Genomic DNA, 27,688 nt, shown 5'->3' with positions numbered 1-27,688 from the left:
CTGGTTCTGCTTGAGGTTTCTTCCTGTTAAAAGGGAGTTTTTCCTCTCCACTGTCGCTACAAGCATGCTTAGTGTGGGGGATTGTATTTGAGTCAATGAGTCAATGCAATCAACTGGTTTTCCTTAGATAGAAAACTCTGTATCAATTTGACTGTATGATCTGGTTGAACTGTAAAGTGCCTTGAGATGACATGTGTTGTGAATTTGGCGCTATATAAATAAACTGAATTGAATTGAATTGAATTGAGGTGGATGCAGATACTGTGAGGGGTGAGCGCTACAAATTTAAATAGTTTGATATGGTGTTTGTTGGATTAGTGCGATGATCAGCTTTAATCTGGTGTTTATTATAACCCAACAGCTCACGTCAGCAGAGATGTTGGCAGGTGTATTATTTCTTTGCATCATCCTCACAGCTTCACCAGGTATGAGAGACTTTTTCATAATCCTGGAAAACTTTTTATTTCATTGCATTTTGAAAACTAGAACCAAACAATGAATGTGGAGTTTTCCTGTTTTAGTCATTTAATCATTTTTATTTTATTTTTTTTTTTTTTACAATTTTAAGTTTTAAACCTTAATGATTGCTATTATGTTCACAAGGTTTTGCAGCTAGATGCCGTTGTCATTACAATCCAGTTTATTTCTAATTATCGATTGTCTTTTGTGCAAGGCCAACCAGACCAACAGTCAGCAGCACAGGATGGCACCATGGCTGCACAAGGAGAATGTTTTCTGCTTAACTTGCGGATACTGCTTCCTGAGATCTGATGTTCAAAACATCTTAGATGCATAACAAGACATGTTATCGACCCTTATTTTCTAACCTAATATTTAACATTTAGCTTGCTGATGTTGTTGTCAGCAGATGGCAATTTAGGTGAAATTGGAAAAGAAATATGCTGGAATTTATTCAGATTTATGGCCCTATAATTGAGTCTGTCATTGAGTTGAATGTGTTGGTGCATTAAATTGCTTTGGACTTTGGACTTTGGTTCCTAAATTACTATCCCAAATACTGGATTATAAGAGCTGCTGGTATTTCCTAGGTATTCAGAGCAGGTGGAGTGTTTCGTTTTCGAGGAGGGTGATCTGTGTGTGGGCAGGAACTGCGGTCACTCTGCCCTGCCGTTATGACCTCCCAGCAGGTAGGTTGGATTCACTTTGCATAGCTTCTAATATTGTACCTTACTGGACTTTATGTGACAGACCTAGACAAACTATTTCATTATTGTGGAGTAGGAAGAAAACTTCTTACTGTTACTTTATTTTTAATGTTTTGTATAAATCTAAAAAGCATCATCATTTATTAATTCCACCCCTGAAAGACTTTATAAAACCTGCTTTCCCTGGAGTTACACTGAGGTATAATATATTACACTATTGCGATAAGTTTTTGCTCACCCTTCCAAATGATTAGAATCTGGTGTTCCAATCACTTCCATAGCCAAAGATTTTTAAAATCAAGCAACTATTTATACAGGCTTTTGTTAGATACATTTGTGAAAGAATGACTTACTTTCAAGAGCTCAGTGAAGCTTTGAACTGTGATAGGATGCCATCTTTGTGACAAATCCAGATGTGAATTTCCCTCGATCCTAAATACTTCACAGTCAACTGTCTGCTGTATCTTAAGACGATGGAAGTGAGGTGGAACGAAAACAACTCAGGCACAACTCAGGTATTAGGTCTCTCAAAGTGAGGATGCTAAAGCTAATAGTGCAACGACATCGGCAACTTTCTGCGGGAGTCAATCACTGCACACCTCCAACCTTCATGTGGCCTTCAGATTTTCTCAAGATCACAGAGTTTCATGGAAGCAGAAGTTTCTATGGTCCAGTAGCTGCATTCAAGCTGCACAGCACCAAGTGCAATGCAAAGCATCAGATGCAGTGATGTAAAGCAGCCGCCACTGGACTCCAGAGCAGTGGAGATATTTTCTCTGGATTAATGAATTGTGCTTCTCCATTTGGAAAATGTTAAATACCAGTGTGGGTTTGGCAGTTGCCAGGAAAACAGTGCTTGTCTGGCCGCATTGTGCCAAGTGAAAGTTTGCTGGAGAGAGTGTGATGGTCATGATCATGATATGGATGGCAGAGTCTAGTGTGGATGAACTTGATTGGTCTGCAAGGAGTCCTGACCTCAACCTGACTGAATCCCATTAGGATGTATTAGAGCAGAGATAGAGTGAGTCCTTCTCATCCAATGTCAGTGTTTGACCTCACAAATTTACTTTTAAAAGGATGGTCATAGTTTAACATGAACACACACCTAATCCTTGTGGACAGCCTTCCAAGATTAGTTTAGGCTGTTCTAATAGCAAACGATGGACTGAGAAATATTGAAACCCTGTTGATTATGTTAGGTTTATTCTTTATACATCATGTGCATTGTTATTCTGTTAGCCAGATTAGACAGAGTAGAAGGCCTTCCTTCACATTGTGGATGTCACTGTGTGTATGGAGGTCATTAAATCAGGATAGCCTTTATGTCTTTAGAAATACATAGGATATGGCAACATCTTGGAGCCAGACTGATAGAGGAGACGTATCTGTAATCCTTGGGCATAGAAGCAAGATGCTTAAAGTTCAGGGCATTGATGGCGTGTCAGTTTCAGATACAGACAGCTAAACATCCACATGATGCAACACATAGACTCATGAGGTATAAGAAGGAGGAGATGACCTTGTTCGGGGCTCAATCTTTGCTCATCTTTGCCGGACGGTTGCTGACGTTTTTTGAGCCCACAGCTGTGCATCCTCCAAGCAATTTCTCTGTCCTGTATTGACCTGATCTGAAATAAACTCTGTTACTTTTTTACTCCTGTTTTTATAGTCCCTTTTTACATGGTTTTAAGAGTAGTAAATAACTTGCCCCCAGGAAAAGAACCGGTAGGGAAGTTCCGAGACGCAGCTGCCTTCAAGGGGACATAACTTCCACATTAAACAAATAGGAAAGGGATGTCATATGGGAGTCAGTGCAGATAAATGAATAGTTTGGGCAATAAAGTGTATGTCTATCATTATTGCAAATCTGGAGAAAAAGAAATAACTTGAGCTCTTCTAGTTGGATCTTTCATCACAGATTCCGAGCTGGATGTAGTTCTGCACTTTGACTTTGTCATTCTAACATTAATATGTTTCAATTTAAACGATTCCTCATATAAATCCAACAGTATCTTTGGGTTTTTGTTGCTTGTCTGACTTGTAACTTACTCAATTTATTGCCTCCATCACCTCTAATGGTGTGTGTAGTTTTCTTTCCTTATAGGGCTTTTAAACTTAAAAAGTAATATTTTGGTCTCCTTAGTCCATCTTCTAATACAGGATTGCTGTATCACCAACACAACATGTAAAAACACGAAGGCAACAGGGCTTCTTCTGGGATTTCTTTTTTTCAGAGAGAAGGAAAATCTTTTCCAGAGTGTTAAGATGCACAACTGATACTTTGGTTGCTCTGTTGGGATTTCAGATTAAGAGATTTAAATGCATAACACACTACACTTTCACTATCATATAATAAAAAATGTGAAAACTTTGAATTATCTATTTCTACTTCAAAGCAATATTGTGCTGTGTTGGTCTAGTAAATTTAATTCTAATTAAATACATTGTTATTTGGCTTTATGAGAACAGTCTGGGGAAAACCTAAAAAGTAGAGCAGTAGTTTTTTTTTTTTTTTCAAATTCCAGATAGTTTAAGTCCATTTCCTCTACTGTTCATTCCTCGTCTTGTAGATTCTACCTTTTATCATATGTTTAAGTGAATAACAATGTTGTGTGACACGCCACAGGTCACACTCTGATGAGGGTCATGTGGTTTCGGGTGTCGGTTGAGGGTCGCAGGGAGTTTGCTCACCACACTGAACCCAGCCAGATCAGCCTGTCCTACCGCGGACGCACACGGTGAGAAGAACAAGTAATCTCCTATTTTTACAGAACAACTCACTGAACACTGAACTGAATCGGCTTCTTTAAATTCTCCTTAGGTGTGAATGTGTGTGTGAATGGTTGTTTGTCCTGTTTGTCTCTGTGTTGCCCTGCGATGGACTGGAGACCTGTCCAGGGTGTACCCCGCCTCTCACCCATAGACAGCTGGAGATATACACCAGCACCCCTCACGACCGCACTCAGGATAAGCGTGATGGTAAATGGATGGATGGATCTCACTGAATTGCTGCCTGTGTTCCAGGTACATTGGGGGCAGCCATAGCTGTTCGGTCCAGATTCGGGATGTGAAGCTGAGTGATGCCGGCCAGTATCACTTCAGGTTTGAGACAGACCAACCTCTGGGGACGTGGTCCTCCCCTGACACCATCACTCTGGATGTGACAGGTGGGTCAACAGGAATCACTTTAGAAATGACAGGTTATCCTATAGACCTTACAGTAACATTATCCGATGTTATTTCTCAGACCTACAGGTCCAGGTACACCCAGCCAGGCCTGCTAACATGTTTGGATTTGGAGAAACAGTATTTGTAGGATGCCAGGCCCGAGGATGTGCCGCCCCAGGGACAAGCTTGGCACTCTATAGGTAGACCTACAGTCACTTATCTCATTCAGTTAGATAAACTTATTTATGTAGAACCTGTTTACAGTCAATGTCAAGTCAAAGCATTTTATGAGGTAATCGGGTCTGATCCAAACCTATTCATAGATAACAGAACTTTCCCTCTTTTTAAAATACAAACAAACATGGGATCAGATTAAAGCCAAATATGATCTGATCCAGATTACACAGTAATACAATGAGGGCTGGACTGGGAAAAGGTTATTGATGGTACTCATATAAAGCCTACTAATAGAAACAAACTTCCAATTGATAGTGCTTGCTCACTGTTGTTTTGGTGTAGGTCTACATTAAACTTAAACTCACAGCTTCCTCCCAGTCCTGTTATTGTACAAAATTCCTCTTGTTATATTTTACCCCTGAACAAGAGAGGAATAGAATAGAGAAACAATAATTAATGAATTATAGGTCTGTAGGCAATATGACGAAGAGGGTAAGCAAAGTAGTCTGTTTCATGGCTTTCTGTCTTTTGGTCTTCTGTCTCTCTCTCCTCTTCTTTAATATCTCCTCTCCAAAATTATGCTCCACTGGGGAGAGTGGATCAACCAGGTGTGATATATACAGTAAACATGGACACAGATGATTGAGGCATTAAAGAGTTCCCAGACAACATGGTGAGAAAAAAGAATCAGTAATAAAATAGACAAAATACTATATAGTAAAAATAAAAATAACCCTGATGGGAGAAATAATGTAATGAATGTGTAGGCTGGCTCCATAAACTATACTAATGCCATATCACAGTTACGGCCGAAAGGCTGATAAATTATCAAATGGCCTTAAGAAATGTTACCAAAACATTTTATAAACTGAAGAGAAACATGTCTGCTTTAAAATGGTAACAGACCAAAAGTTTCCTGATAAATGTTAGGAAAAAAGAATAGGACTAAAAGATAACTTAGAGGTGTGAAACATTTTTCAGCCACAGACATTTTTACAAACTGCAGCTTATTTACACATTTTCTTGTTAATTTGTTTCTTTCGTTGTCACTACGTCAAATGACATGCGGGTGGCATTTAAGCCCCAATACGAGCTGCCAATGACAGATGAAAAATGTATTGCAATTTCAAGAGAGGGGGGATGTCAATCATTCTTTGTTTCACTGTTTGCTGCTGAAAAAAGAAGGACATGAAGAAAATGTATTTTACTGCTGGATGTTCTCTTTATATTTGAGAAATATATCACACCAAATCTTTTCTTCTCCTTTTGGGCCCCTTCTCATTCAAGGGCCCTGAGAATCGTCCTAACTCCCCCCACCCCCATATGGCATGACTATAGTTACTCTCAACACCAAAGGCAAGAATAATCTGGTACCTATGGCTGGGAAACATGCAGCTTAAATAGGAAACTACAACAGGTGGATCTGATGAGTGATGCAGAGCTAGATATGTGAATGAAATGAGCAATCAAGCCAGCCATCAGCGCCAAAATCATGACAGATATATTGAAGTAGTTTATTAAAGTCTCATGTCAGTTTTGGTTTGATTGTACAGAAGGAAAACCTTTTGCAGAACCAGAGTTAGTCTGTGCAGTCATTAGATAGGCTTTGAGAGGACAGGCAGGAGAAACAAATGGCCACAGGTTCAGGACCTTGTTTGAGGAGAGAAAAACACAATCCAGGAAAGCAGAACTAGTAGAGGCCTTGATCAAAGAGCATTTTATAAAAAAGAAAAAAAAAGAAAACAACTTTTATCAGCTTTAGCTCTGTCCGTCGGAAACAGGGGAGTCATTAAGAGCTATAGAGACTTAAGAGCTATAGAGCTATAGAGACTCAGCTAAACAGAGTCCCTGCCTCAGTTTTTCTCTGTACATGGAACCAAAAATCAGGTAGAAAACTAACTTAAAAGTAAAACTTTTTTCCTTCATAGTTTAGATTTGAGAAAAAACATGGAATCCTTGTGTGTAAGTTCAACAAATACTACAAACTTTATTCCAATCTTTTATTTTGTGCTTGCTGCTCCAAATAATAAATGGAGCTGTTTTTAAAGGTCTGCTTAGTTTTTACCAAATTAGGAGTTAAACGTTACTTTCTAAAGTAGTACACTTTTACATTTTCACCTTATGTAAATCTATAACTGTCCTAGAAATGACTCTTTTATTGTGAAACAACTATTGAGCTTGTTCAGCTTTACTGAACATATTATGAATATCATAACAATTTGGCTTTCTATTCTTGCTGAAAAAAATCCCACTGCTCTCTTTATTTTAAGAGCTGCTGTCTGCCTTCTGCTGACAGCTCTGGTTAGTTCTCTTTAGCTCCTCTACCTTTACAGTTCCCTCCTTGGGCAACAAAGTCAGTGAGCTTCCAAACACTTTCAAGACATGCTCAGAGGGTTAGAGATCCATGCATCATGACTCTATGACAGGCTGAGCAGCATAGCTGTAGAGTAATGAGATCAGACCCTAGACACCACACTCAAACCTGTGATATATCTGCTAGTAAAGATGTGTAATTTACATGCTGTCTGACTGAAATGAGTTCACATTTATGAAATCTGCACAGTAATATAACAAATCCAAGTAAATGCCACCATTTAGCTTCCCAAGTTCCCAAAGTGCTGTTATTATAGGACGCACTGGATGGGAATTAGACATACATCGTTTCTTTCTTTCTTTCTACAGTGGAAGAAGTAATATCATAGTATTACTGTCATTTTTACTGTGATGTGATATTTACACACAGGAATGGTCTTAACCTTGGCTCGTATGAGAAATGGATGATCATTAACCGCTTTGACCAGCAGCAGACAGGGGGATACACCTGCAGACCCATCCCGACCCTGAACGTCCAGTCACCTTCTGTCTCTCTGATGATGGGACGTAAGTAGGGTCAGCCAAGCAATATAGAAGCTCTGTAGGTGTCATGATTGGTTTCAGAGTAAACCCAATATGCAGAACATACACCGAGGCTGATGAAAAGTTTAACAAGGTTTATTGATTACACAAGCACAAGAATATTGCACTGGAACTGTTTCGGGCCTGGGGGCTGGTTCACTGCAGTCTGCAGGGATGACAGTTCAATTAGCACATGGACTGATGAGTTATGAGTCTTAGAGTTTGCTGAGGAATACCTTGAAGGAGTCCGGGTTTCTCTTTGAGAGAGGAAACTGTCGGGTCCAGAGACTGTTTGTTCAGCAGAGTCCAATAATTGCTTCAGCGTCTTACTTCTGACTTTGAGGGCAGACCTTGGTTTGGGTTTCCAGCTCTTAGCCAAGAGCTGCAGGGGAATCCACAGAAGAGTCTTCAGGTTTGGCTCACGAGGGCAGGCTCTGCAGGTTAAGCTCATCCAGAGCTTCAAGGACAGACAGGATTCCTGTGAGGCAAAATCAAGGAAGAGTTAGAATCTTATCTCAACTGGAGATAGCAAAGATTCTCAGGTTTACTAGGCTCAGGTTGCTAACCAAACTAGATCAACACTGCGGCGTTGAGGCAAAGTCTGAAGGCAGGTTAAATAGTGGTGGGTCTTCTGATGATGAGATGGGCCACAGGTGTGTTGGAGGCTCAGCTCAGGAGGACCCACGGCGCACTCTGCTCGAGGAAGGTGGTACAGCTCCAGATCCCAACAGTAGGATTTCTGACGTTTTTTGCTGTGGACATGCATCTGAAAGGGGACGGAAAGGAAGAAAAAAACTTCTTTTTTCTTTTTAATTATTATGGTTGATGGTTAAGGGCAAGTGTTGTGTAATTTGGAGAAAACATAAATAGAGACATTTGTGAAGGTTTGATCCCTTTCTGCTCTAATTATAATGCTGCAGACCTTATTTGAAATGACCAGCTATGATGATTAGCTCAGATGCAAATGAAAGACCATCTTCCTGGGTTGTTTTATTGGCTGTTTGGTAGTCCATATGAATCCTGGTGAATATGCTATGAAATTACATAGAGAAACCCCTAACAGCACGTTCATTTTTTAGAGAATTTATTTTATGTATTAGATAGATATGAAATTAGATATTTCACATCTCATACCTTTTGTTCCACTGATAAATCAATTTTTCATTTCTAATGGCACAAAAGTTCATCTAATAAGCCATGTTTAAATTTCTCTATTTATGGTGGGACTGGTCCAAGTTTGTCACTGGTTCTGCACTGGAAAAATTAAGCTACAAGGAAGAAATGTTGTTCTTAAAATATGTGTATTTCCCTAAATTTGAAAAAAAAAAAAAACCTGATTAAGAAAACCTGGTAGTGAAATGTGACATTAAATGTTTGAAATAAGAAAAAAATAACCATTGTTTTATGTGTAAAAAAATGCTAATTTCATTGGCAATTAATTAATTGCAAATACAAAGATTATTATATTTTTTGATTTACTATTAAATTGGTTTGCTTTTCTACATCCTGAGATATAAATCATTGAAAATCTCCTTTTTATCATTTAAGAGCATTGATTTGTTTTTCTTTGCTTGTCACTGTAGATAGTCCCCACTCCACTTCCATTGCAGTATCTCCTGGGGGGGAGCTGTCAGAGGGGGGCTCAGTCACTCTGACCTGCAGCAGCGATGCAGCCCCACCCGTTGAGAGCTTTGCCTGGTTTAAAGGTACAACAAAACATGTTGGGACACTACCTGTCGAACATTGGCTGTATGTTATTGTCCAAACACACATATATGAAAGGGTTTGATCTTGCATAAAGAGAAATTAACGATTCATCATTACATTTACATTTACACTCAGTCTAAATTTGCTATTTTGCAATTATGTGATTTACACTATTTGTAGTTTTTTATTTCAGTCCTAGAAATACCAGCATTTAAAACTTTATATATTGTCTTGACTTGATTTTCTGGATGTTTCATCAAATGTTACGGACATTAACTCTGTACTTGATTAACCGTTTTTCCAAATACTATTTTACTTTTGAATAAATTAGTTTAGTATAATTTAAGGGTACGATACCCACCTCTTTCTTGTGACCTGTTGCCGAAATTAAAAAAAATTGGCTGTGTCCAAAATGTCTAAACTTAAGGAACAACAAAGTTAAGGATTACTTGCTGATATTTAATAGAGAACCATCTAATAAATTCTAAGAAAGTTTTTAACTAAGAAATATGTCTCAGGTGTAAGTAATTTGTAGAGGTAAATAGGAGAATATTCAATTTGCTGAAATAAAGGAAATAATTGAATCAGATAAATAGACATACGCATATTTATACATACTATTTGCTCTACAGATTTTATACAATGAAATATATAAATATTTAAATTTAATGTTTTGTGCAGTGTGGAGGGCAGTACAAGATGTATCTAAATAAAATGTTTATACTTTCATTGAAATGTTTTATCCAGCTTAGCTTTGTAATCATGGTGATAATTCAGAGTTTTCTCTGTTCATTTCCAGACATGGAGAGCGGCAGCTTACTTGACAGCTTCAGTCCTCGGCTCCACCTCTCCGACCTGAAATACAGCGACAGAGGAGAATATTACTGTGTCGCCCGCAACTCACTGGGAACAGATCGCTCCGAATCACTTTTTCTCAATGTCTCCTGTATGTGTGCTGCTAAGTTTTTGGCTACAGTTAAGGCCAAATATCACCAGGATTTAAAAATATCTTTTTCAATAACCGACTGTAAATTTATCAGCTATGCAGCAAGGCTGCAAAGATGTTATTACTGTTTAAAAGTGATTTTTATCGGTTAACATGATTTAGAATTAATTCTCAGATTGCTGCTGTTTTACCTGTTTAGACTCACCAAAGAACACACATGTGTGGATAAGTCCTCAGAGAGACATCAGAGAGGGCTCCTATGTATATCTGAGCTGTATCAGCCATGCCCAGCCTCCTCCCAGCAGGTACAGCTCTGCTTAAATCAGCCACATGAACCTTTATTAACTTCCCAATTTATATCACATACATTGTTCTTGCTTCATCATCAGCATCACCATCATCATCGTCTACCACTTTATTTCCTCTGCAGGTATGTTTGGTATCGAATCGTAGGCAACCAGGCAGTGGAGAAAGGTAACTACCAGAACCTGACCTTCCCATCTGTGGGCGCTCATCACGCGGGTCAGTACTACTGCAGCGCATCAAACCGGCTGGGATCCCAAACCTCTCTTGTTTCTTCACTAAACGTCTTCTGTAAGAACTTCAGACATTCTTCATTCTTGGTGACATGGTTGGGAGTCATTTTTAGTAATAATACCTAATTATTTGTTGTTTTTTTTATAGCCTGTATTTTTTTTCAAGCTGCTATTTAATTAAAGGTCTATCAGAAGTCTTCTGACCTTTGTAACTTTTATACATGACAACTGTCTTAATGTTTCTAGTTCAGTTGTAGGTGACAGATCAACACAAAGTATTGATAATTGTGAAAGGGGAGGAAAATGGAAATACTTCATGGTGCTCATTCTGATACCCCTACATTAAATATGGTGCAGCCCGGTATTTTGAAGATAATATTAAAAGCTTCAAACATCCCCTTGTTTAAACTGAAATGCAAACTGGGAAATAGCTTGACACAGCTGTAGGTCTACCATTACAGGGTCATCAATGACATCAATGAGAATTGGAGCATAAATCAGATTTAACTGAATAAGGAAAAGCTTTCCAATTGGACGGCATTGTTGTTTTGTTTTTGTTTGTTTAATTTTTTTGGCCTAAATCAAGTATTCTAAATGAATGATAAAATATTTGTAATTTTTCATAACAAAATATATCATTGTTTGAATAACACTATGAAATCAAGCTGAACTTTGAAACCCTGTTGGAAAAAATCTATGTAAGAAAAAAAAAATCACTAAACATCAACCGAAATACAGCTTTCCCTCTACGGAATATGGTGGTGGCAGCATTATACTGTGGGGATGTTTCAGCCAGTACAGAGACAGAGGAGGTGAGGGTTGATAGGACAGAACTCAAAACAGGAAAGTTAGTAAGAATAAAGCTTGCTAGAGGCTGCAGAAAACTGAGCCAAGGTTCACTGTTCAGCAGGAAATAAGGCTGACGTATAACAAGCTGAATTTAATTATTCTAGATTGAAACACAGTGATCTGTTAGATCTGTTCAGTCCAAGTCCAAACCATCCAGTCCTGCTATGGTTTCACTACTTGTAAAAGAGAATGAGGGGAAAAAAGAAAGTCTTGTGCAATTATGGCAGAAAGATATCCGATTTTTATTGTTAAATATTTGAAAGCAATCCATCATTTTCCTTCTGTCCACAGCTTTGGGCTATTTTGTGTTCATTTCACATAAAATCCAGCAGTGCAGTTTGTGGCAGTAACAAAACAAAAGACTTTTTCACCGTCTGTATTGGTAAAACTCTCTTTGCTCTTTTCCCTGACCCAGCTGAAGCCTGCTGACTTTGAGTTTTAACAGTAACATTAGAAAAAATATGGGAACTCTGTCAGACTTCAGGGCTGTTTATCGTTATGAAAATGATTTACTAGAACATTAATCTTTTACCCTTACATCTTCTATCCAGATCCCCCGAAGAACACCTCAATTCTGGCTCGACCTTCCAGCGTGGTGGACGCTGGCCGACCCCTGACCCTGACCTGTGCCAGCCAGGCCTGCCCAGCGGTGGACAACTTCACCTGGTACAGACTGCCTGTGGACGGGGGCGATGCAAAATGTCAGAACTGATTTGATTTTCTCTTCATGCTAATGCTCACTAAAGTCGATCGTTTTTCTCCTGATTGTTTCATCCAAAAATGTAAAGCTAATTTTTTTTTCTTCTTTTCTTCCTGAAAGCAGCACGGGTCATTGAGTCTGGTCCTGTCTTCACCTTCTCTGAGGTCGGTCCTGGTGAGAGCGGTCAGTATTACTGTGAGGTCAGGAATCGGATCGGAGCCAACAGGTCTCTGGTGCTGACTGTCAGAGTCAGAGGTACCCTCATATTTGGATGTTTCACCACTTCTCTAACACTTACCTTATTATCAGTTCTATCTTCTTTGTCTAGTTTCTCGTTTCATTTGTAAACTTCAACAGGAAAGACTGTCAAAATGCCAAAACAACACAATAAAGCTCTGCAGGTGGAAACTTATTTGGGTCAGCGGTCTGAGCCCAAACCCTCAGGGGCCTCCTATAAGATCCTTTAATTAAACACTGAACACAAATCTAAATTTTTATGTTTGTTTATTAAGAATTTTGATTGAATGGTTTCAGTACAGAAACCGCAAAAGCATCTTAAACTTTTTCAAATTGAAAAAATTGGCACACAGGCAGTGTTCACCAGGTTACTGTATGTGGTGCTAAAAGCTTAATCTTTTTTCTTTATATTTGATCTCAGTTTGTTTTGTATTCAACTCCCTTCTGTCTATTTTCCATCAAATCCGTCTTAGTGATATTAGGGGATGTTCTTGGCAGGAAGAGCCTCCCCCGATCGATCCTGTCTGAGGCCCCACACGACCTTGGCTAGCTCAGCTCCAGAGTTTTTCTTAAAATGTCTCATCATTATTCATCCATCCTTGAATTTTCCATCACCTCCTATGTTTGTGACACATTCACACACATTCTGAAAGCAAACAGCTGATGCTCTCCTGGCAGCATTGCTGTCTGTTTCCTTCCCTCCCTCCGTCTCTGGCCCTGTCAGTATTTTGTCGTATCTCATCTGCGGAGACGAGGTGTCAGATAACTGCGGCCAAACCCACCTGCTGCGCATTTACAGCTGTGTTTCTGATCATCTCAGCCCTCTGAAGGAGTATTTTGTCAGTGTTTATAGCGCAGCAGATTTTCAGATATGGTTTCTGTTTGTCTGCAGCGATGAGCGATGAAGCCTTATTGTCGGCCCGGCCTCTGGCTTTCTTTGTCTCATGATTTCCGTTTTTCTATGATTCACTGTGAGTCATGTAAACCACTTTCACTATGAGGAGAAGAGGTGATGAGGTGCTGCGGAAAACTGCTTTTTGAGTCTAGACAGTTGAAGAAATGGAGCGTTGGAAAGAAGAAGTGGAAATATAAGACTCTCGTCCAGACTCTGATGTGTGTCTCTTTAGCTCTTTAATCACTCTCTCTTTCTATTTTTATGCATTCTGTTCATTTTTAGCTCACTGAGCTTTTTCTTCAAATGACTTCATGTTGATAACATTCGCAATTCGTCCTACGGCAGGTCCATTAGGCAAAGTGATTGCCTTGGCTTCAGCAGTGGGTGTGTCTGTAGGTCTCATCATGCTGACGGTGGCTGTCATCATTAGGTGACTGAAGCACTTTTACCTCTGCAGTGTCCATTTTTTTCTTTCCCCTTTTGATTCCTTGCTTTTTGGCCCGTTTTTTCCATTATCGCTGTTACTGATGGTGTGTTTGCCCTCACAGTAAGAACATGCACACAATAGACGCGGAGCCTGTAGAGGATGTAAACAAGGTACAGCTGTCTTTTTCATTGATTTTAATCAGTCTAAGAATAACTCAGCCTTTTCTGTTTGACTGAAGCTGACAGGATGGGGAAAACAGGGTTTTGAGGAATGATCCAGTGTACCACAGTAAAGTGTGGAGTTATTTTCCATGATTTGTGATCCCATTTATCTGGTTTATCCTCTGTGGTTTGTGTTTTATTTTGTTGGTGACTGACCCCAGCATCCACCACTGACACTAGACACCGTGTGCTGTGAGCCAGCCGAACAGACCCTCCCAGTCAGAAAGGGCAAGATGTCCGCCATCCTGGTGAGCAGAGCTGATCATCACCTGGGGTAGGTTGGCTGGTAGAAAAGAAGAGGAATCAGACATTTCTCATGTGTGCACAGGAGGAGGATTTAAGTGATGCTTCACATCCCTCCATCATTTCTCTGATGGATGCTCCACCAATCAGAGAGGTGTCAGGATGCAGCTCCACCTCCAGCTTCATCTCTGTGCACTACTCCAGGATGTCCAGGTAGACTCCTACTAAAGCATCTCCTCGGTTTTTGTTTTATCTAATGTTTTTTTGTTTTTTTTTGTTACAAACTTTATTTTTCTGTGTGCATAAACTGCAGATCCCATCAGTGTTCTTCAACCACTGTTACCCATAGTTTGAGAACAATCTACTGCTATTTGAAATGTTTTACCTTGAGGCCTTTTACACAGTTTCATTAGAATTACTAATGACTGAAGATGCAAAAACTGAACTAAAACAAGTTAAAATATCTTAAAATAAGTGTATTATCCCTTAATTTGAGCAGGTAAATGAGATCTGCCAATGAATTGAGAATTTTAGCACTTGATTTAAGATTATTTGCTATTGTGCACTTAAATTAAATTAGTATCTTTCTTACAGTATCAATCTTTCTTACTCTAGACATAGAGCATTTTTTTCCAGTGGCAAATTGTGTTACTTGCCTGCCCAGAACAAGGGAAAATACACAAGACAAATGTATCTTATTATATTTTATTTTTATGGGATCTTGTCCTGTTTGATGTCCCTGCAGTCCGGATCAGGTTCAGATGTACAACATGAATTTGAGAGTAGAGAGGAAACCAAGAGATTCTTCCAAAGTTGTTTACACTTTACTGTCCCGACCACAGCACTGAGCATGAAGAGGCGCCTCTTCTGGTACGATTCCTAACAACAGACAGGTCTAACATAAAAACACTTTCTTCTCTCATGCTATTATTCCTTAATTTAAGATGGTTTCATTGATATTTTACACTGACAGCAGACATGGTAACATTAATGTTGGAATAAGTTTCCTGAATGAGATGATATGTAAAGTTAAAGTTCAGATATGATCAATGGAAACAGAAACCAATGATTCCTGCCTAGGTTCTAAATGTTCTTTATTCTGTATACAAACCAAAATCAGGGTCAACTAATACAATCAGTTTGTGGGTTCCCCTTTTGCTGAAACAACAGCTCTGAGTTGTTGATTCATTGGGTTTTACAAGAACCCTGGTGAACCAAGGTGTGCATTGCCATCATTTAAGGGTTTCAGAACCAAAAGGTTCCAGTTCTTTACCATAGCTGTTGCTACAGAAAGTTTATGGCCATAATTTTAAAAGATTGGCTCCAGCAGCTAAACACAGCATATTAACAATGGTGATGTTAAAATAAAGACAGATTCAGAACTGACACTGTATTGATAGCAAATATTAAATATTATTTACTTTAGCTGTGATGTTTTTCCTGATTAGGGTTGTATTTTCCTGAGTTTCTGTTGTATTTTTCCCCACAGAATGACAGAGGAACGGGTCTAACGTCTGTGAACCAGACATTTGCTGTCATCACCCAGTGGCACATATTACTTCCTGCATCTGTCTCCCTCCAGTGAACTTTGACACCATTCCAGTTCAGACAGAGAGCTCCAAACTAGATGACCTCCATGTGAACGCAGCTCCTAAGCTGTGCTGGGTGCCTTCTCTTTTTTTGTTATGCTCTTACCTCCTGTCACGGTTGAAAAACCAACCCCCCCCAAAAAAGCACATTGGGCCGCCTTACTTGTCCTTCTATGCCCTTCAGAAAACTGTGTTATATATATATGTTGTTGTTTTTAGGTTTATTTTCTACACTGACATTCCAGTACATAATTTCTAGTATCCTTCCTCTGATAGTTTAGATGCTTGCATTCAAACAGAATTGATGATGGAATGGAGAGTGATTCTAGGAGTTTTAGTTGAGAAACTCTCAAGAAGGCTTTATTTGCATCCATCCGTAGATTATATTTTGATATTGCTTTGGTGTAGAAAAGTTATTACACATTTCCTGGTGAATGTAGATTATTTTAAAGGAGTCATAACCTGTTATCTTACTAATACAATCCATTTAGATTTGACTTTAAATTCATGTTTAATACATTTTAGAAGAAAAAGGAATAAAAAGAGCTCGTTAAACCCTTTTTCATGTCACCTATTTTCATTGCAAGAGTATGCACGATAATTTGGCTTGTCGGAATACGCATTCATGTGGATTTAGTATTAATCACATCAGGAGTTTGCTTTGGTTTGTTTACTATCATTTCCTGGTCTCTGACACAAACAAGTAGTAGTTACACAAGCAGCTAAAATCACCGACTGCCTGCAGGTGAGTCCCTGATTGCTGTTGCTTTTGATAGAATAGAGATGGGAGTGATAGCAAGGTGGCTAATGCTGCACTTTACCAGCATTGACATCAGTATAGGAGGAAGAACAAAATGACTTTCGAAGAGTGAGCTCTTGTGGAGATAAAAAAAAACGAGTGCAGATCAAAAAAAAAAAAAGACTCCAGATTTTCCGTTAGACTTTAACTGAAACCCCAAACACATTTTCTCTGTGACTTCTTTAACAGATTGTTACCTAAGTGGTGAACAACAGGAAATACTGAGGAATATGAAATCCAACAAAATGACTTCTGCTCTTCTCAACTTAGAATATTGTATTCCAGTTTACAACAGATTTTTATTTTTTAATGTGAATTTAAATAATAAATATATGCTATATTGCAGTAGTCCAGTTAAACTCCTGTGTGACTGGATTATGAGTTGTAATTTTTTTCACAACACATTTCAGAATTTCCAAAGTTAAACTGGTCAGTTTGCACACTAAATGTGTGTCCTTTTAGCCTATCTTACAACACTGTCAAATATTACAAAATGTGGGGAAATAAAAACAGCAGCTCAGTTTCAGGTATTTTGCAATTATGATGTCCTGTGGGTCAGAGAGGATATGGTTAGAAATAAAGCCAATAAAACCTTCACGCCGAAATGGGTTTCCTCCGTAGGGTGGCTGGGCTCTCCCTTAGAGATAGGGTGAGAAGCTCGGTCATCCGGGAGGGACTCGGAGTAGAGCCGCTGCTCCTCCATGTCGAGAGGAGCCAGTTGAGGTGGCTTGGGCATCTGTTTAGGATGCCTCCTGGACGCCTCCCTGGTGAGGTGTTCCGGGCACGTCCCACCGGGGGGAGGCCCCGGGGAAGACCCAGGACACGCTGGAGAGACTATGTTTCTCGGCTGGCCTGGGAACGCCTTGGGGTTCCTCCTGAAGAGCTGGAAGAAGTGGCTGGGGAGAAGGAAGTCTGGGCCTCCCTTCTTAAGCTGCTGCCCCCGCGACCCGACCCCGGATAAGCGGAGGAAGATGGATGGATGGATGGATGGATGGATGGATGGATGGATGGATGGATGGATGGATGGATGGATGGATGGATGGATGGATGGATGGATGGATGGATGAAAACCTTCACTTATCATCTTTCATTTATGTTTCCTCATTTTTCTCAAATTTCACAGAAGTTAAAAACAGTTGAGTTAACGGATACAAACCACTAGTTTGCCACATTGTGCTGATATTTGCTTCCTTTTACTGTATGATGCAAATATTCAGTTGTTATATAGGATTTCATACAGACTGAGATCAGACAGGATTTTTAAGACTGTTCACAATAATATATGAACACAGTAATTATTTATCTCACATTTAATTTATATTTTTGTCAATAATATACCATCATGAGCATGCAATCGAGAAAATCAGTATGACATAAAACCATGAACAAATATTAGTAACAGTAGCAGTTAATTATCAGTTAAGTATGATTTATTGGAACAATTTATTTCTTTATCACAAAATCTAGAGAGTTTTTAGTTCTTAAAAATTTTCACCACTAAATGTCCGTAACCTCCTCAAATAAGATTATATATAGGCTAAAACTGATTAATTCATTAATGTTAATAACATTTGAATCAATTAAATTACTACAGAAACAGAAACAGGGTTAAAACTCAATAATGGACAAGATTCACAGCTCAGTTTAAGCAGCATTGTTATCTATATGCGATCCTAATTTCTTCTGTGAATCAGGGTCTCCCTCTAGTGGACACACACACACATATATCTATATATCTATATATATATACACTCACCGGCCACTTTATTAGGTACACCTGTCCAACTGCTCGTTAACACTTAATTTCTAAGCAGCCAATCACATGGCGGCAACTCAGTGCATTTAGGCATGTAGACATGGTCAAGACAATCTCCTGCAGTTCAAACCGAGCATCAGTATGGGGAAGAAAGGTGATTTGAGTGACTTTGAACCTGGCATGATTGTTGGTGCCAGAAGGGCTGGTCTGAGTATTTCAGAAACTGCTGATCTACTGGGATTTTCACGCACAACCATCTCTAGAGTTTACAGAGAATGGTCCGAAAAAGAAAAAACATCCAGTGAGCGGCAGTTCTGTGGGCGGAAATGCCTTGTTGATGCCAGAGGTCAGAGGAGAATGGCGAGACTGGTTCGAGCTGATAGAAGGGCAACAGTGACTCAAATAACCACCCGTTACAACCAAGGTGGGCAGAAGAGCATCTCTGAACGCACAGTACGTCGAACTTTGAGGCAGATGGGCTACAACAGCAGAAGACCACACCGGGTGCCACTCCTTTCAGCTAAGAACAGGAAACTGAGGCTACAATTTGCACAAGCTCATCGAAATTGGACAATAGAAGATTGGAAAAACGTTGCCTGGTCTGATGAGTCTCGATTTCTGCTGCGACATTCGGATGGTAGGGTCAGAATTTGGCGTCTACAACATGAAAGCATGGATCCATCCTGCCTTGTATCAACGGTTCAGGCCGGTGGTGGTGGTGTCATGGTGTGGGGAATATTTTCTTGGCACTCTTTGGGCCCCATGGTACCAATTGAACATCGTTGCAACGCCACAGCCCACCTGAGTATTGTTGCTGACCATGTCCATCCGTTTATGACCACAATGTACCCAACTTCTGATGGCTACTTTCAGCAGGATAATGCGCCATGTCATAAAGCTGGAATCATCTCAGACTGGTTTCTTGAACATGACAATGAGTTCAGGGTACTCAAATGGCCTCCACAGTCACCAGATCTCAATCCAATAGAGCATCTTTGGGATGTGGTGGAACGGGAGATTCGCATCATGGATGTGCAGCCGACAAATCTGCGTCAACTGTGTGATGCCATCATGTCAATATGGACCAAACTCCCTGAGGAATGCTTCCAGCACCTTGTTGAATCTATGCCACGAAGAATTGAGGCAGTTCTGAAGGCAAAAGGGGGTCCAACCTGTTACTAGCATGGGGTACCTAATAAAGTGGCCGGTGAGTGTATATATATATATATATATATATATATATATATATATATATATATATATATATATATATAATTTTTTTTTTTTTCAAAAGGTCAAAAGATCCAGGGAGGGACATCAAGAGCTTTTATCAAAATTAAATTATGCACATAATGTAGACAAAAATGACTTACAGCAGTGACGTTATCAACTCAATATTTTCTTTTTTAACCGTTTTGCTGGAGTTATTGATTTACCATTTTGAATGAGAATTACGAGGTGATGTTGCAGCATTATGGTCTGCTCTTTATCCCTGAATCAAAGCATTTTAACATCTTTTAAACATTTCAAGCAAAAAGAAAAAAAACTTGCAATCAGATAATTTTAAAGGCGGCCCTTTCTTAAAAGAAGAATTGCTTGTCTCTTGGGGGGTCGTCGGCCTAGTGGTTAGAGCAGAGTGCCTGTGCTCTGAGAAGGTTGCAAGTACCCAGTTCTGTGGGAAAATAAAGGGATTTTACATTTTTACTTCTATGTTAGACATGAAATGCGTCTTCTGAAACACCCTGAGCTGCAGCAGTTCTGTACATGACAATGAAAACTAGAATGTCTTACTTTGCATAACCACAGCAGCTTATTGCCATTTCACGCTGAACACTCTGTTCTCTTTCTCAATGTTAACAAATCATCTGAACAAATCCTCTTTCAACACAGCTCTTTTCCTCTATTTGTACAATGAGGCAGATTTTTAGCTTAAATTTAGTTATTGCTCAGAGTGTCAAAAATATTGATGCATGGAAAACAGGGGAAATAAATTTCCACTTCTGCTTTTCATTGAGCTAAGAATACGCCCCAGAAATGAACAGTTAATCCTCCTGTCCTCATACTGTACCCTACAGCTGCATGATTCAGTGGTCGATTTAAACGATGGGAAGGTGGATAATATTTATTGCAGGATTATTTCCAGGTAAGATTATTATTTTGCACTGTTTTACTAAAAAGATGACTGACACTCACTACATTTAGTAAAATTTTGTTTCTCAAAGGTGTCTGGAGTGGAAATTGGGGAGTGACTTTTGAAAACCAGTGTGCTTTAAAAGGGACGTCAGTCAATTTAAAGTGCAATTACGACTATCCCGCACTAAATATTATTACCTGGGTCGGCTGGTATAAACACCATCCAATATCCAATGTTTGGCACTGGGTTCTCCTCTCTGATCTCCATTCACCACCAAACCATTTTAAATATATTGGTAAATCCCGCGGTGACTGCAGCCTGAGGATCAATAATGTTCAGTACTCGGATCAAGGAAAATATCGTTTCCGTTTTTCATCGACCCTTGGGAGTTGGACAAGTAAAGGACACGCTTCACTGGAAGTAAAAGGTGATAACACTAATATAGAAACTGATCAGAAATCTGGAAGATCTTTTGCAGTTACTCTTGTATTTCTCTGTAACTGTGACAGATTTGACCTTAGTGGTTCAGCCGAGCACCGTCAGAGAGGGAGACACCGTCAGGCTGACCTGCAGGTCAGGCTGTCCTGGACCTGCAGTGTTTTTCTTCTTTAAAGATGGACGCCGAATTCAGAGTCCACAGTTCCAGGCCAGAAGAGAGGATGCTGGAAAGTACTACTGTGTCATCCAGGGACCTGAGACGGTGTGGTCTGCCACTGTTGCTCTGAGTGTTCACTGTGAGTATGAGTGACAGGAAACCATCTCACAAGCACACAAAACACAACACATGTTTCTATTTATCCATCAGTTTGTGTGGAGAAAAATTATTACAGTCATGACAACTTTCTTTACAACAAACTCAATTCTGTCATTGGCTGCCGACTATCTTTGTGTTCAATTAAATCAGAACACTGCAAAGTTTACGAACAGAAGGAACAGTAATTATATGAGGGGTAATTTATGAGAAACTCACTCCCAAATGTGTGAAAGATAACTAATAGGTGTATCTATTAAAAATGATCTTCAACAACAGAAATATTTCCATGCTTTGTTTGTTGTTTGATCATAAAGTACTGATTACTTAATTGAAATTTAAAATATTTTGTAATCTTCAATGCCAAACCTCCGCGTTCACTTTTGGTATTTCTGATCAAAAATGTTCAAAAAAAAAAAAAAAATTATAACTTCAAACTTTTTACCAAAATAAAACTGTGATGAAATAAATGTCACTGAAAGGTTTTTTTTCATTTACACTTTACCCTTTAATATATAGTTGAACATTAACACAAAGTTTGCTTTCAATAAATAAAGGGCTGTTTCCCCACAAATTAAGGACACAGATATAGAATAATCACTATAGAACATTCTTCAAAATGGGAAAGAAAGGCAGGGTGACCAATCCCCTCTAAACGTAATCATTGTGGATTGATGCCCAACCCTAACCCCAATTCACAACTTAGTCCTAATTGTGATCCCTAAACCAAAAACATGTATATATCATATGCACTGCTCAAAAACATAAAGGACATAAAGGGACCACCCAAACAACAAATCTCAGATCTGAATGAATTAAATAATCTCATTAAATACTTTGTTTTGTACCAAAGTGAAATGTGCCGACAAAAAAAATAACACAAAAATCAATGGAAGTTGAATTTGGGATCTCCTCTCAGACTTGGACTAAAGCTTCCGCCAACTCCTGGACAGTCTGTGGTGCAACATGACATTGGTGGATAGATCGAGACATGATGTCCCAGATGTGCTCAATCAAATTCAGGTTTAGGGAACGGTGGGCCGGTCCATAGCATTGCAGGAACTGCTATCACACCCCAGCCACATGAGGTCTAGCATTGTGCTGCATTAGGAGGAACCAAGGGCCAACTGCAGCAGCATATTCTTACAAGTGGTCTAAGGATCTCATTTCGGTACCTAATGGCAGTCATGGTACCTCTGGCAAGTTCCTGGAGGGCTGTGCAGCCCTCCAAAGAAATCCCCCCCCCCCACAACATTACTGACCCACTGCTAAAGCAGTAATGCTGAAGGATGCTGCAGGCAGCAGATCGCTCTCCAAAGTGTCTCCAGGCTCTGTCACTTATGTCACTTGTGCTCAGTGTGAACCTGCTTTCATCTCTGAAGAGCACAAGGTGCCGGTGGTGAAGTTGCCAATCCTGGTGTTCTCTGGAAAATACCAATCCATCCTGCACAGTGTTGGGCTGTGATCGCAACCCCTATCTGTGGATGTCAGGTCCTCATATCACCCTCATTGAGTTGGTTTCTAATTGTCCCTGCAGACACACGCAAATTTGTGCACTGTTGGAAGCCATTTTTTAGGGCTCTGGCAGTGCTCCTCCTGTTACTCCATTCAAAAAGACAGAAGTAGCGGCCCTACTGCTGGGTTGTTGCCCTCGCACGGCCTCCTCCACATCTCCTGATGGCACCTCCAGTCTCTGGACACTACACTGACAGACACAGCTAACGTTCTTGCCACAGCTCGTATTGATTTGCCATCCTGGATGAGCTGCACTACCTGAGCCACTTGTCTGGGTTGTAGAGTCCATCACATCCTACCAAGAGTGTGAAAGCAGCACCAGCATTCAAAAGTGACAAAAATAGCAGCCAGACAGCATAGATTCTGAGAAGTGGTCTGCGCTCCCCACCTGCAGAACCTATCCTTTATTGAGTGTGTCTTGTTGATTGCCAATAATTTCCACCTGTTGTCTGTTCCATTTTCACAACAGCATGTCAAAGTGATTGTCAATCAATGTAGTCAGTTTGATTTGATAAAAGTTATTTTGCGTTTTTTAAGTGTTCTTGAGAACTAAGCAGAAAGCAATTTGAGGCTGGAAATTAGTCAACGCTGCTTTGTTTACAGAGCTGAAGCCTTTTTTTTGCCAACACAAGGTGAAGGTATTTCTACCAGTGCTGACAATAAAAAAAAGTGTAAGCTATGAACAGAAAGTGTGATCATCAGCTGTTTTTTTTCCCTCCTTAATTAAAAAAAATAATTAATTCAGGCTATCTGAGTCCTGTTCTTCTTGCACTCGTGAGACTTAACTAGCTATTCCTCTAAACCAGATTCTCCAAAAGATGTGAGGTTGTCAGCGAGTCCATCTGGGGACGTCACCACAGGAAGTATGGTGGTTTTGACCTGCAACAGTGAGGCAAACCCTGCTGTGGCACAAAGCGGATATCGATTCTACAAGGATGGAGAGTATGTGAGTTCAGGGCAGAAACATGTCATCTCATACATCCAGCCAAGACACATGGGCAGGTACCACTGCCAGGCATGGAACAACATCAGCTGGAGAGGCAGTGATCTGATCAACTCATCAGAGATACAGCTGGATGTTCGCTGTAAGTAGAATGAGATGGATACTAGAACGGTTCGAGAGGCTTAGAGTTCCCAGCAATGTTAATAAGGTTAATTTGAACTTATTATGATTTTTTACCCCCATTCCATTCCCTCATCTTTGACAGTCCCAATGCTACAAATCCATTTATCTTGATATCAACAGATATTTCCTCTCAAGCAGAATTTTAGCAGGACAGTCTTTTTTTCTGACAGTATATCTGATACCATCGGGCAGAAGCTTTGAGAGCTTTTTGCAAACACAAATTTGCATGTTTCCTCTGGCTGGTAATTCAGCTGTTACATGCGGTTTCAGTTCATCATATGAAAACAAAAACAGAAAGCCCTGTTTTATAAACTAAGCAATTTGATTTGAATGTTATAAAATCGCTGTGCTCTCAGCACAGAGCGGGTCGTATGTCAGAAAGGCGGGGAGTCACTGCAGCCAAAAGAGTCTCCTTTTAACTGTGTACCTTAAAAACACTTTGATTATGCACATGCTGTGATAAAGTTCTGTAATCAAATACAGGTTCTGACAGATAAAATCTTTTAAATACCTTTTCCTTCACACTACAATGAACCAATAACAGTTATTTTGGTGAAACCACCTTTCCATTTCATTAACAAAAGTATTTTCTCCTCTTCAGATCACCCAATGAATGTTTCGGTTTCAGTGAATCCAAAGCAAATAGTTGAAGGCAGTAGCGCCAATCTAACCTGCCACAGCGAAGCTAACCCTGCAGCAGACAGCTACACCTGGTACAAAATGACAGACACAGTCGGCTCTGACTCCCTGGCCTATGTGGGCTCAGGCCAGGTGCTGTCCCTTTCCTCCATGGAGTCGTCCGACAGCGGTCTCTATGTCTGCCTCGCCAGGAACAGTGTCGGAGAGGCCAACTCAACTGGATTGGTCCTAGTGATGGCAGCAGAGCAGCATGGTTTGTGGCATTATTCACTAGCTGCTGGTAGCTATGCAACTTTATTAAAACTAAAATGACTTTTCTTACTCCCCAGGCAGCCAGGCCCTTCCTATCCTAGCTGGATTTGGTGTATTTCTTGTTGTGATGTTAGTCGCAGTATTGCTTTTGTTCTGGTGAGTCATCATACGATTAGGAGTTAGGCCAGCTAATCTGAGTCATGCAGTTTTACCATTGGGTAACGTACATTTGGTATGACTTAATTGTCTGGAAATCTCCTTTTCTGCTTGGAACATTACCTTTCAATGGATTTCAACACACATCATAACTGTAGCATACATGCATCATTTCAGTTTCCATTTCATCAACCATTCTTTTGTCAAAGTAGGCAAAATGAAACTTTGAGGTCATTTAAAGGAACTTGCAAAAGCACTTATACTTCTTGCACATTGTTGGAAATGGAATTTCCAAGTAAAAAACAAAAGATGTTCAATATATCCTACCAGGAATTTTATACACTTTGTATTTGCACCCATTAGAAAAAAACAAAGTGTATAAAATACCTGGTAGCAAAGCATGTTGGTTTAGAGAAGAGTCACAGAACAATATGTTAAACGTTGACCATCTCACACAATAATGCTTAACCCATGATCAAAAAATGGGAACAGAATGGGACAACCTACTAAAAAATGGCTTCCGGCTAAATCTAACGTGACTATTAAGAAGCAGCCAAGTGAGCTGCAGAAATCCATGGCTCAGATGAAAAAATCTGTTGATGGTCATACTTTACCACAAAGAGGGGCAAGGTTTTGGAACTATTGAACGAAAGGCAAAAGAAGCCCTGTATGCAGGATGCTAGAACTATATATATGTAGACAGATTAGTCTAAGGTATAACGTTTTGGCTAAAACATGCAATAGACTGGCTGATTCCAAAGGGGGGGAATTGTAATTTGTCAACAGATGGCGTCCTGATAGGGAAAATAAACAGGCTGGTTGTCTCGTGAATGAAAGTGAAAAATTAAAACCTTCATCAAGAATTGTTCTTTTCATGAGGTCACTTTTTTATGATCTAACATGGTGATAAATACTTGTTATAGTTGAAGTGACGTAAAGGTAATCTCTGTGTACAACAATTAATGCACCTGCTGATATTGCAATAGCAGTAAGAAGGTGCCAGAGGATGAAGTGACAGGAATAACATGATATTCCTAAAAGTGAAATATTTAAAAATTCTCCTTCTACTTCCTCTGTTCTTATTTTTAGGAGGAAAGAAAAGTTCAAGGTAGTTAAAAACGTGAGTACACCCACAAGACTCTGTTAAATAACAACCCAAATCCTTTCTTTAGATGAGCGAATCGGCCTGTGTATCTTTATTACATAAACTTATTATTAAACTTATTATGTAGGAAATTATTCAGTCAGAATTTGAGGAACAACAACCTAATTTCTTTCTTTTGGTTTATCCAGCAGACTAACTCAAACTCCAGACTCAGTGGAAGAACATCAAACTCCGAAGAAGCAACTGATGCAGTTTATTCCAACATTCAAATACTCCCATCTCCACCTGGTTTTGACCTCTACAGCAATTTACCACCACGTAAAGTCTCAAAAAATGTAAATATGTTTGGTTCGTCCTTACAAAGCAAAAAATAATGGACCGAAAAATAATTATAATCTAAATAAGATGATTTTGTTCTCTGATTTGTAGATTCCCAGATCTGAGGATGAGATTCTGTACTCCACTGTAACAACCAAACCTAGGAACCAGAATGCACCAAACGACACAAACTCCTGGTAGGTTGTGTATTCGTGTAGCAGGAATGTATCAGCATTAAACAGGGTCAAGATACTTATAAAAATTACAGGAAGAAGGTTGATTTTCAAGGTATGAAACTAGGCCTAGTTAGCATTTCTACAACAGCAATATCACCATATCTTTAACAGGGAAGTCAAGAGTGTAATGAAAGATCAAAGCTCTACTAGTGAAGTTGAATAATGTTTCTAACTGATCTTCTCCACAGGTTTAAAGGAAGAGAAGATGACAGCTCTGTAGTTTACAGCTCAGTGATCAAATGAAGCTGAGTAAATCCTCTACAGTCAACATCTTCATTTAATGCATATGCACTGCAAACACCTAAAGATGCTGTGAATATAAAATTAGGCTGGCAAAAATAAAATATGGACTGACGCACAAACACATGCAAATGAAAAATGGTACAAAGGAAATAAGGCTGCTTGATTTGGCTTAAAAATCTAATCTCCAATTTTTTTACCAAAAAAATCCCAATTACTGATTTTTTTTTTTAAAGTGCACCTGTTTGAAAATCACCAGGGTACATTTCATACTTAAGGATCTGTTCACTCAGCAGTTCACTCACCAAATATTCAGAGCAAATGTCAGTCTATCTGCAAAATTAGTAAGTAAAATTCACTACTATAAATCTTGAAAATTTCATACTATAATATACATATTTTCAGTATGTTTGTTTGCCTTATCTCTATAAGGTATGAGACTTGGTGTGGGGGCTGAATGGTGGAGCAGTTTGTACCACTGTTACCTTGCAGCAAGAAGGTTTCTGGTTCAATACCCAGCAACAGGGTGTTTTGCATGATCTCCTCGGGTTCTCTGCAGCTACCCCAGCTTCCTCCTACGGTTGATTGGCATCTCAAATTGTCCTCAGGTGTGAGTGTGTGTGTGTGTGCATGGTTGTGTGTCTCAGTGTTGCTCTGAGACAAACTGGCACCTGTCTATGATGTACACAGCCTTTTGCCCATAGACTGCCTGCACCGGCCCCACCGCAAGAAAACAGAATTGACAGGTGCTAAATCAGTGTGGTCTGCCATCAGATTACAAAACACACAGGGAGACTGTTTAATCTTGAGGCAACACAGTGCTGCCTGTGGCCGTCACGGGCTCTGAACCTAAAGCACAGATCTAGCACCCCTAGTGGCTAAAGTGACCCTATGATGCTTTAACA

At 39.6% G+C, this 27,688-nt stretch overlaps 3 protein-coding genes across 3 annotated transcripts; all 3 read left to right on the top strand.

Annotated features, from left to right (window-relative positions):
* The first annotated feature begins 246 nt into the window (after positions 1-246).
* si:dkey-33i11.1 (B-cell receptor CD22) lies at positions 247-15,868 on the top strand. Its single transcript, XM_038288369.1, has 19 exons — positions 247-270; positions 362-425; positions 1,050-1,148; positions 3,793-3,904; positions 4,191-4,333; positions 4,414-4,534; positions 7,255-7,391; positions 8,990-9,112; positions 9,913-10,059; positions 10,259-10,364; positions 10,490-10,653; positions 11,996-12,145; positions 12,268-12,399; positions 13,622-13,706; positions 13,825-13,873; positions 14,086-14,172; positions 14,253-14,380; positions 14,913-15,037; positions 15,657-15,868. Exons 2-18 carry the CDS (start codon positions 377-379, stop codon positions 15,013-15,015), a joined length of 1,935 nt encoding a protein of 644 aa, XP_038144297.1. The 5' UTR covers positions 247-270; positions 362-376; the 3' UTR covers positions 15,016-15,037; positions 15,657-15,868.
* A 4,499-nt stretch (positions 15,869-20,367) lies between these two features.
* LOC119786569 lies at positions 20,368-21,193 on the top strand. The gene is made up of 3 exons (XM_038290033.1): positions 20,368-20,454; positions 20,534-20,872; positions 20,955-21,193. The coding sequence occupies exons 1-3, from the start codon at positions 20,415-20,417 to the stop codon at positions 21,191-21,193; spliced, it is 618 nt and encodes a 205-aa protein (XP_038145961.1). The 5' UTR covers positions 20,368-20,414.
* Positions 21,194-23,526: 2,333 nt separating this feature from the next.
* Positions 23,527-26,961, top strand: LOC119786479 (B-cell receptor CD22-like). Its single transcript, XM_038289871.1, has 7 exons — positions 23,527-23,796; positions 24,439-24,729; positions 24,806-24,884; positions 25,974-26,004; positions 26,178-26,324; positions 26,419-26,504; positions 26,732-26,961. The coding sequence occupies exons 1-7, from the start codon at positions 23,577-23,579 to the stop codon at positions 26,784-26,786; spliced, it is 909 nt and encodes a 302-aa protein (XP_038145799.1). The 5' UTR covers positions 23,527-23,576; the 3' UTR covers positions 26,787-26,961.
* The last annotated feature ends 727 nt before the right edge of the window (positions 26,962-27,688 follow it).

This window comes from Cyprinodon tularosa, unplaced genomic scaffold (assembly GCF_016077235.1).
Source record: "Cyprinodon tularosa strain WSP-4 unplaced genomic scaffold, ASM1607723v1 ctg107, whole genome shotgun sequence".
Lineage (NCBI taxonomy): Eukaryota > Metazoa > Chordata > Actinopteri > Cyprinodontiformes > Cyprinodontidae > Cyprinodon > Cyprinodon tularosa.
This window is presented reverse-complemented; position numbering and strand designations above follow the sequence as displayed.

Coding starts and splice junctions, on each gene's coding strand:
- si:dkey-33i11.1 (XM_038288369.1), top strand. CDS start 377: ATGTTGGCAGGTGTATTATTTCTTTGCATCATCCTCACAGCTTCACCA. Junction 426..1,049: donor CATCCTCACAGCTTCACCAG/GTATGAGAGACT, acceptor GGTATTTCCTAG/GTATTCAGAGCAGGTGGAGT. Junction 12,400..13,621: donor GCTGACTGTCAGAGTCAGAG/GTACCCTCATAT, acceptor GTCCTACGGCAG/GTCCATTAGGCAAAGTGATT.
- LOC119786569 (XM_038290033.1), top strand. CDS start 20,415: ATGGGAAGGTGGATAATATTTATTGCAGGATTATTTCCAG. Junction 20,455..20,533: donor TATTGCAGGATTATTTCCAG/GTAAGATTATTA, acceptor TGTTTCTCAAAG/GTGTCTGGAGTGGAAATTGG. Junction 20,873..20,954: donor CGCTTCACTGGAAGTAAAAG/GTGATAACACTA, acceptor TAACTGTGACAG/ATTTGACCTTAGTGGTTCAG.
- LOC119786479 (XM_038289871.1), top strand. CDS start 23,577: ATGGTGGTTTTGACCTGCAACAGTGAGGCAAACCCTGCTGTGGCACAA. Junction 23,797..24,438: donor GATACAGCTGGATGTTCGCT/GTAAGTAGAATG, acceptor TCTCCTCTTCAG/ATCACCCAATGAATGTTTCG. Junction 26,505..26,731: donor CCAAACGACACAAACTCCTG/GTAGGTTGTGTA, acceptor TCTTCTCCACAG/GTTTAAAGGAAGAGAAGATG.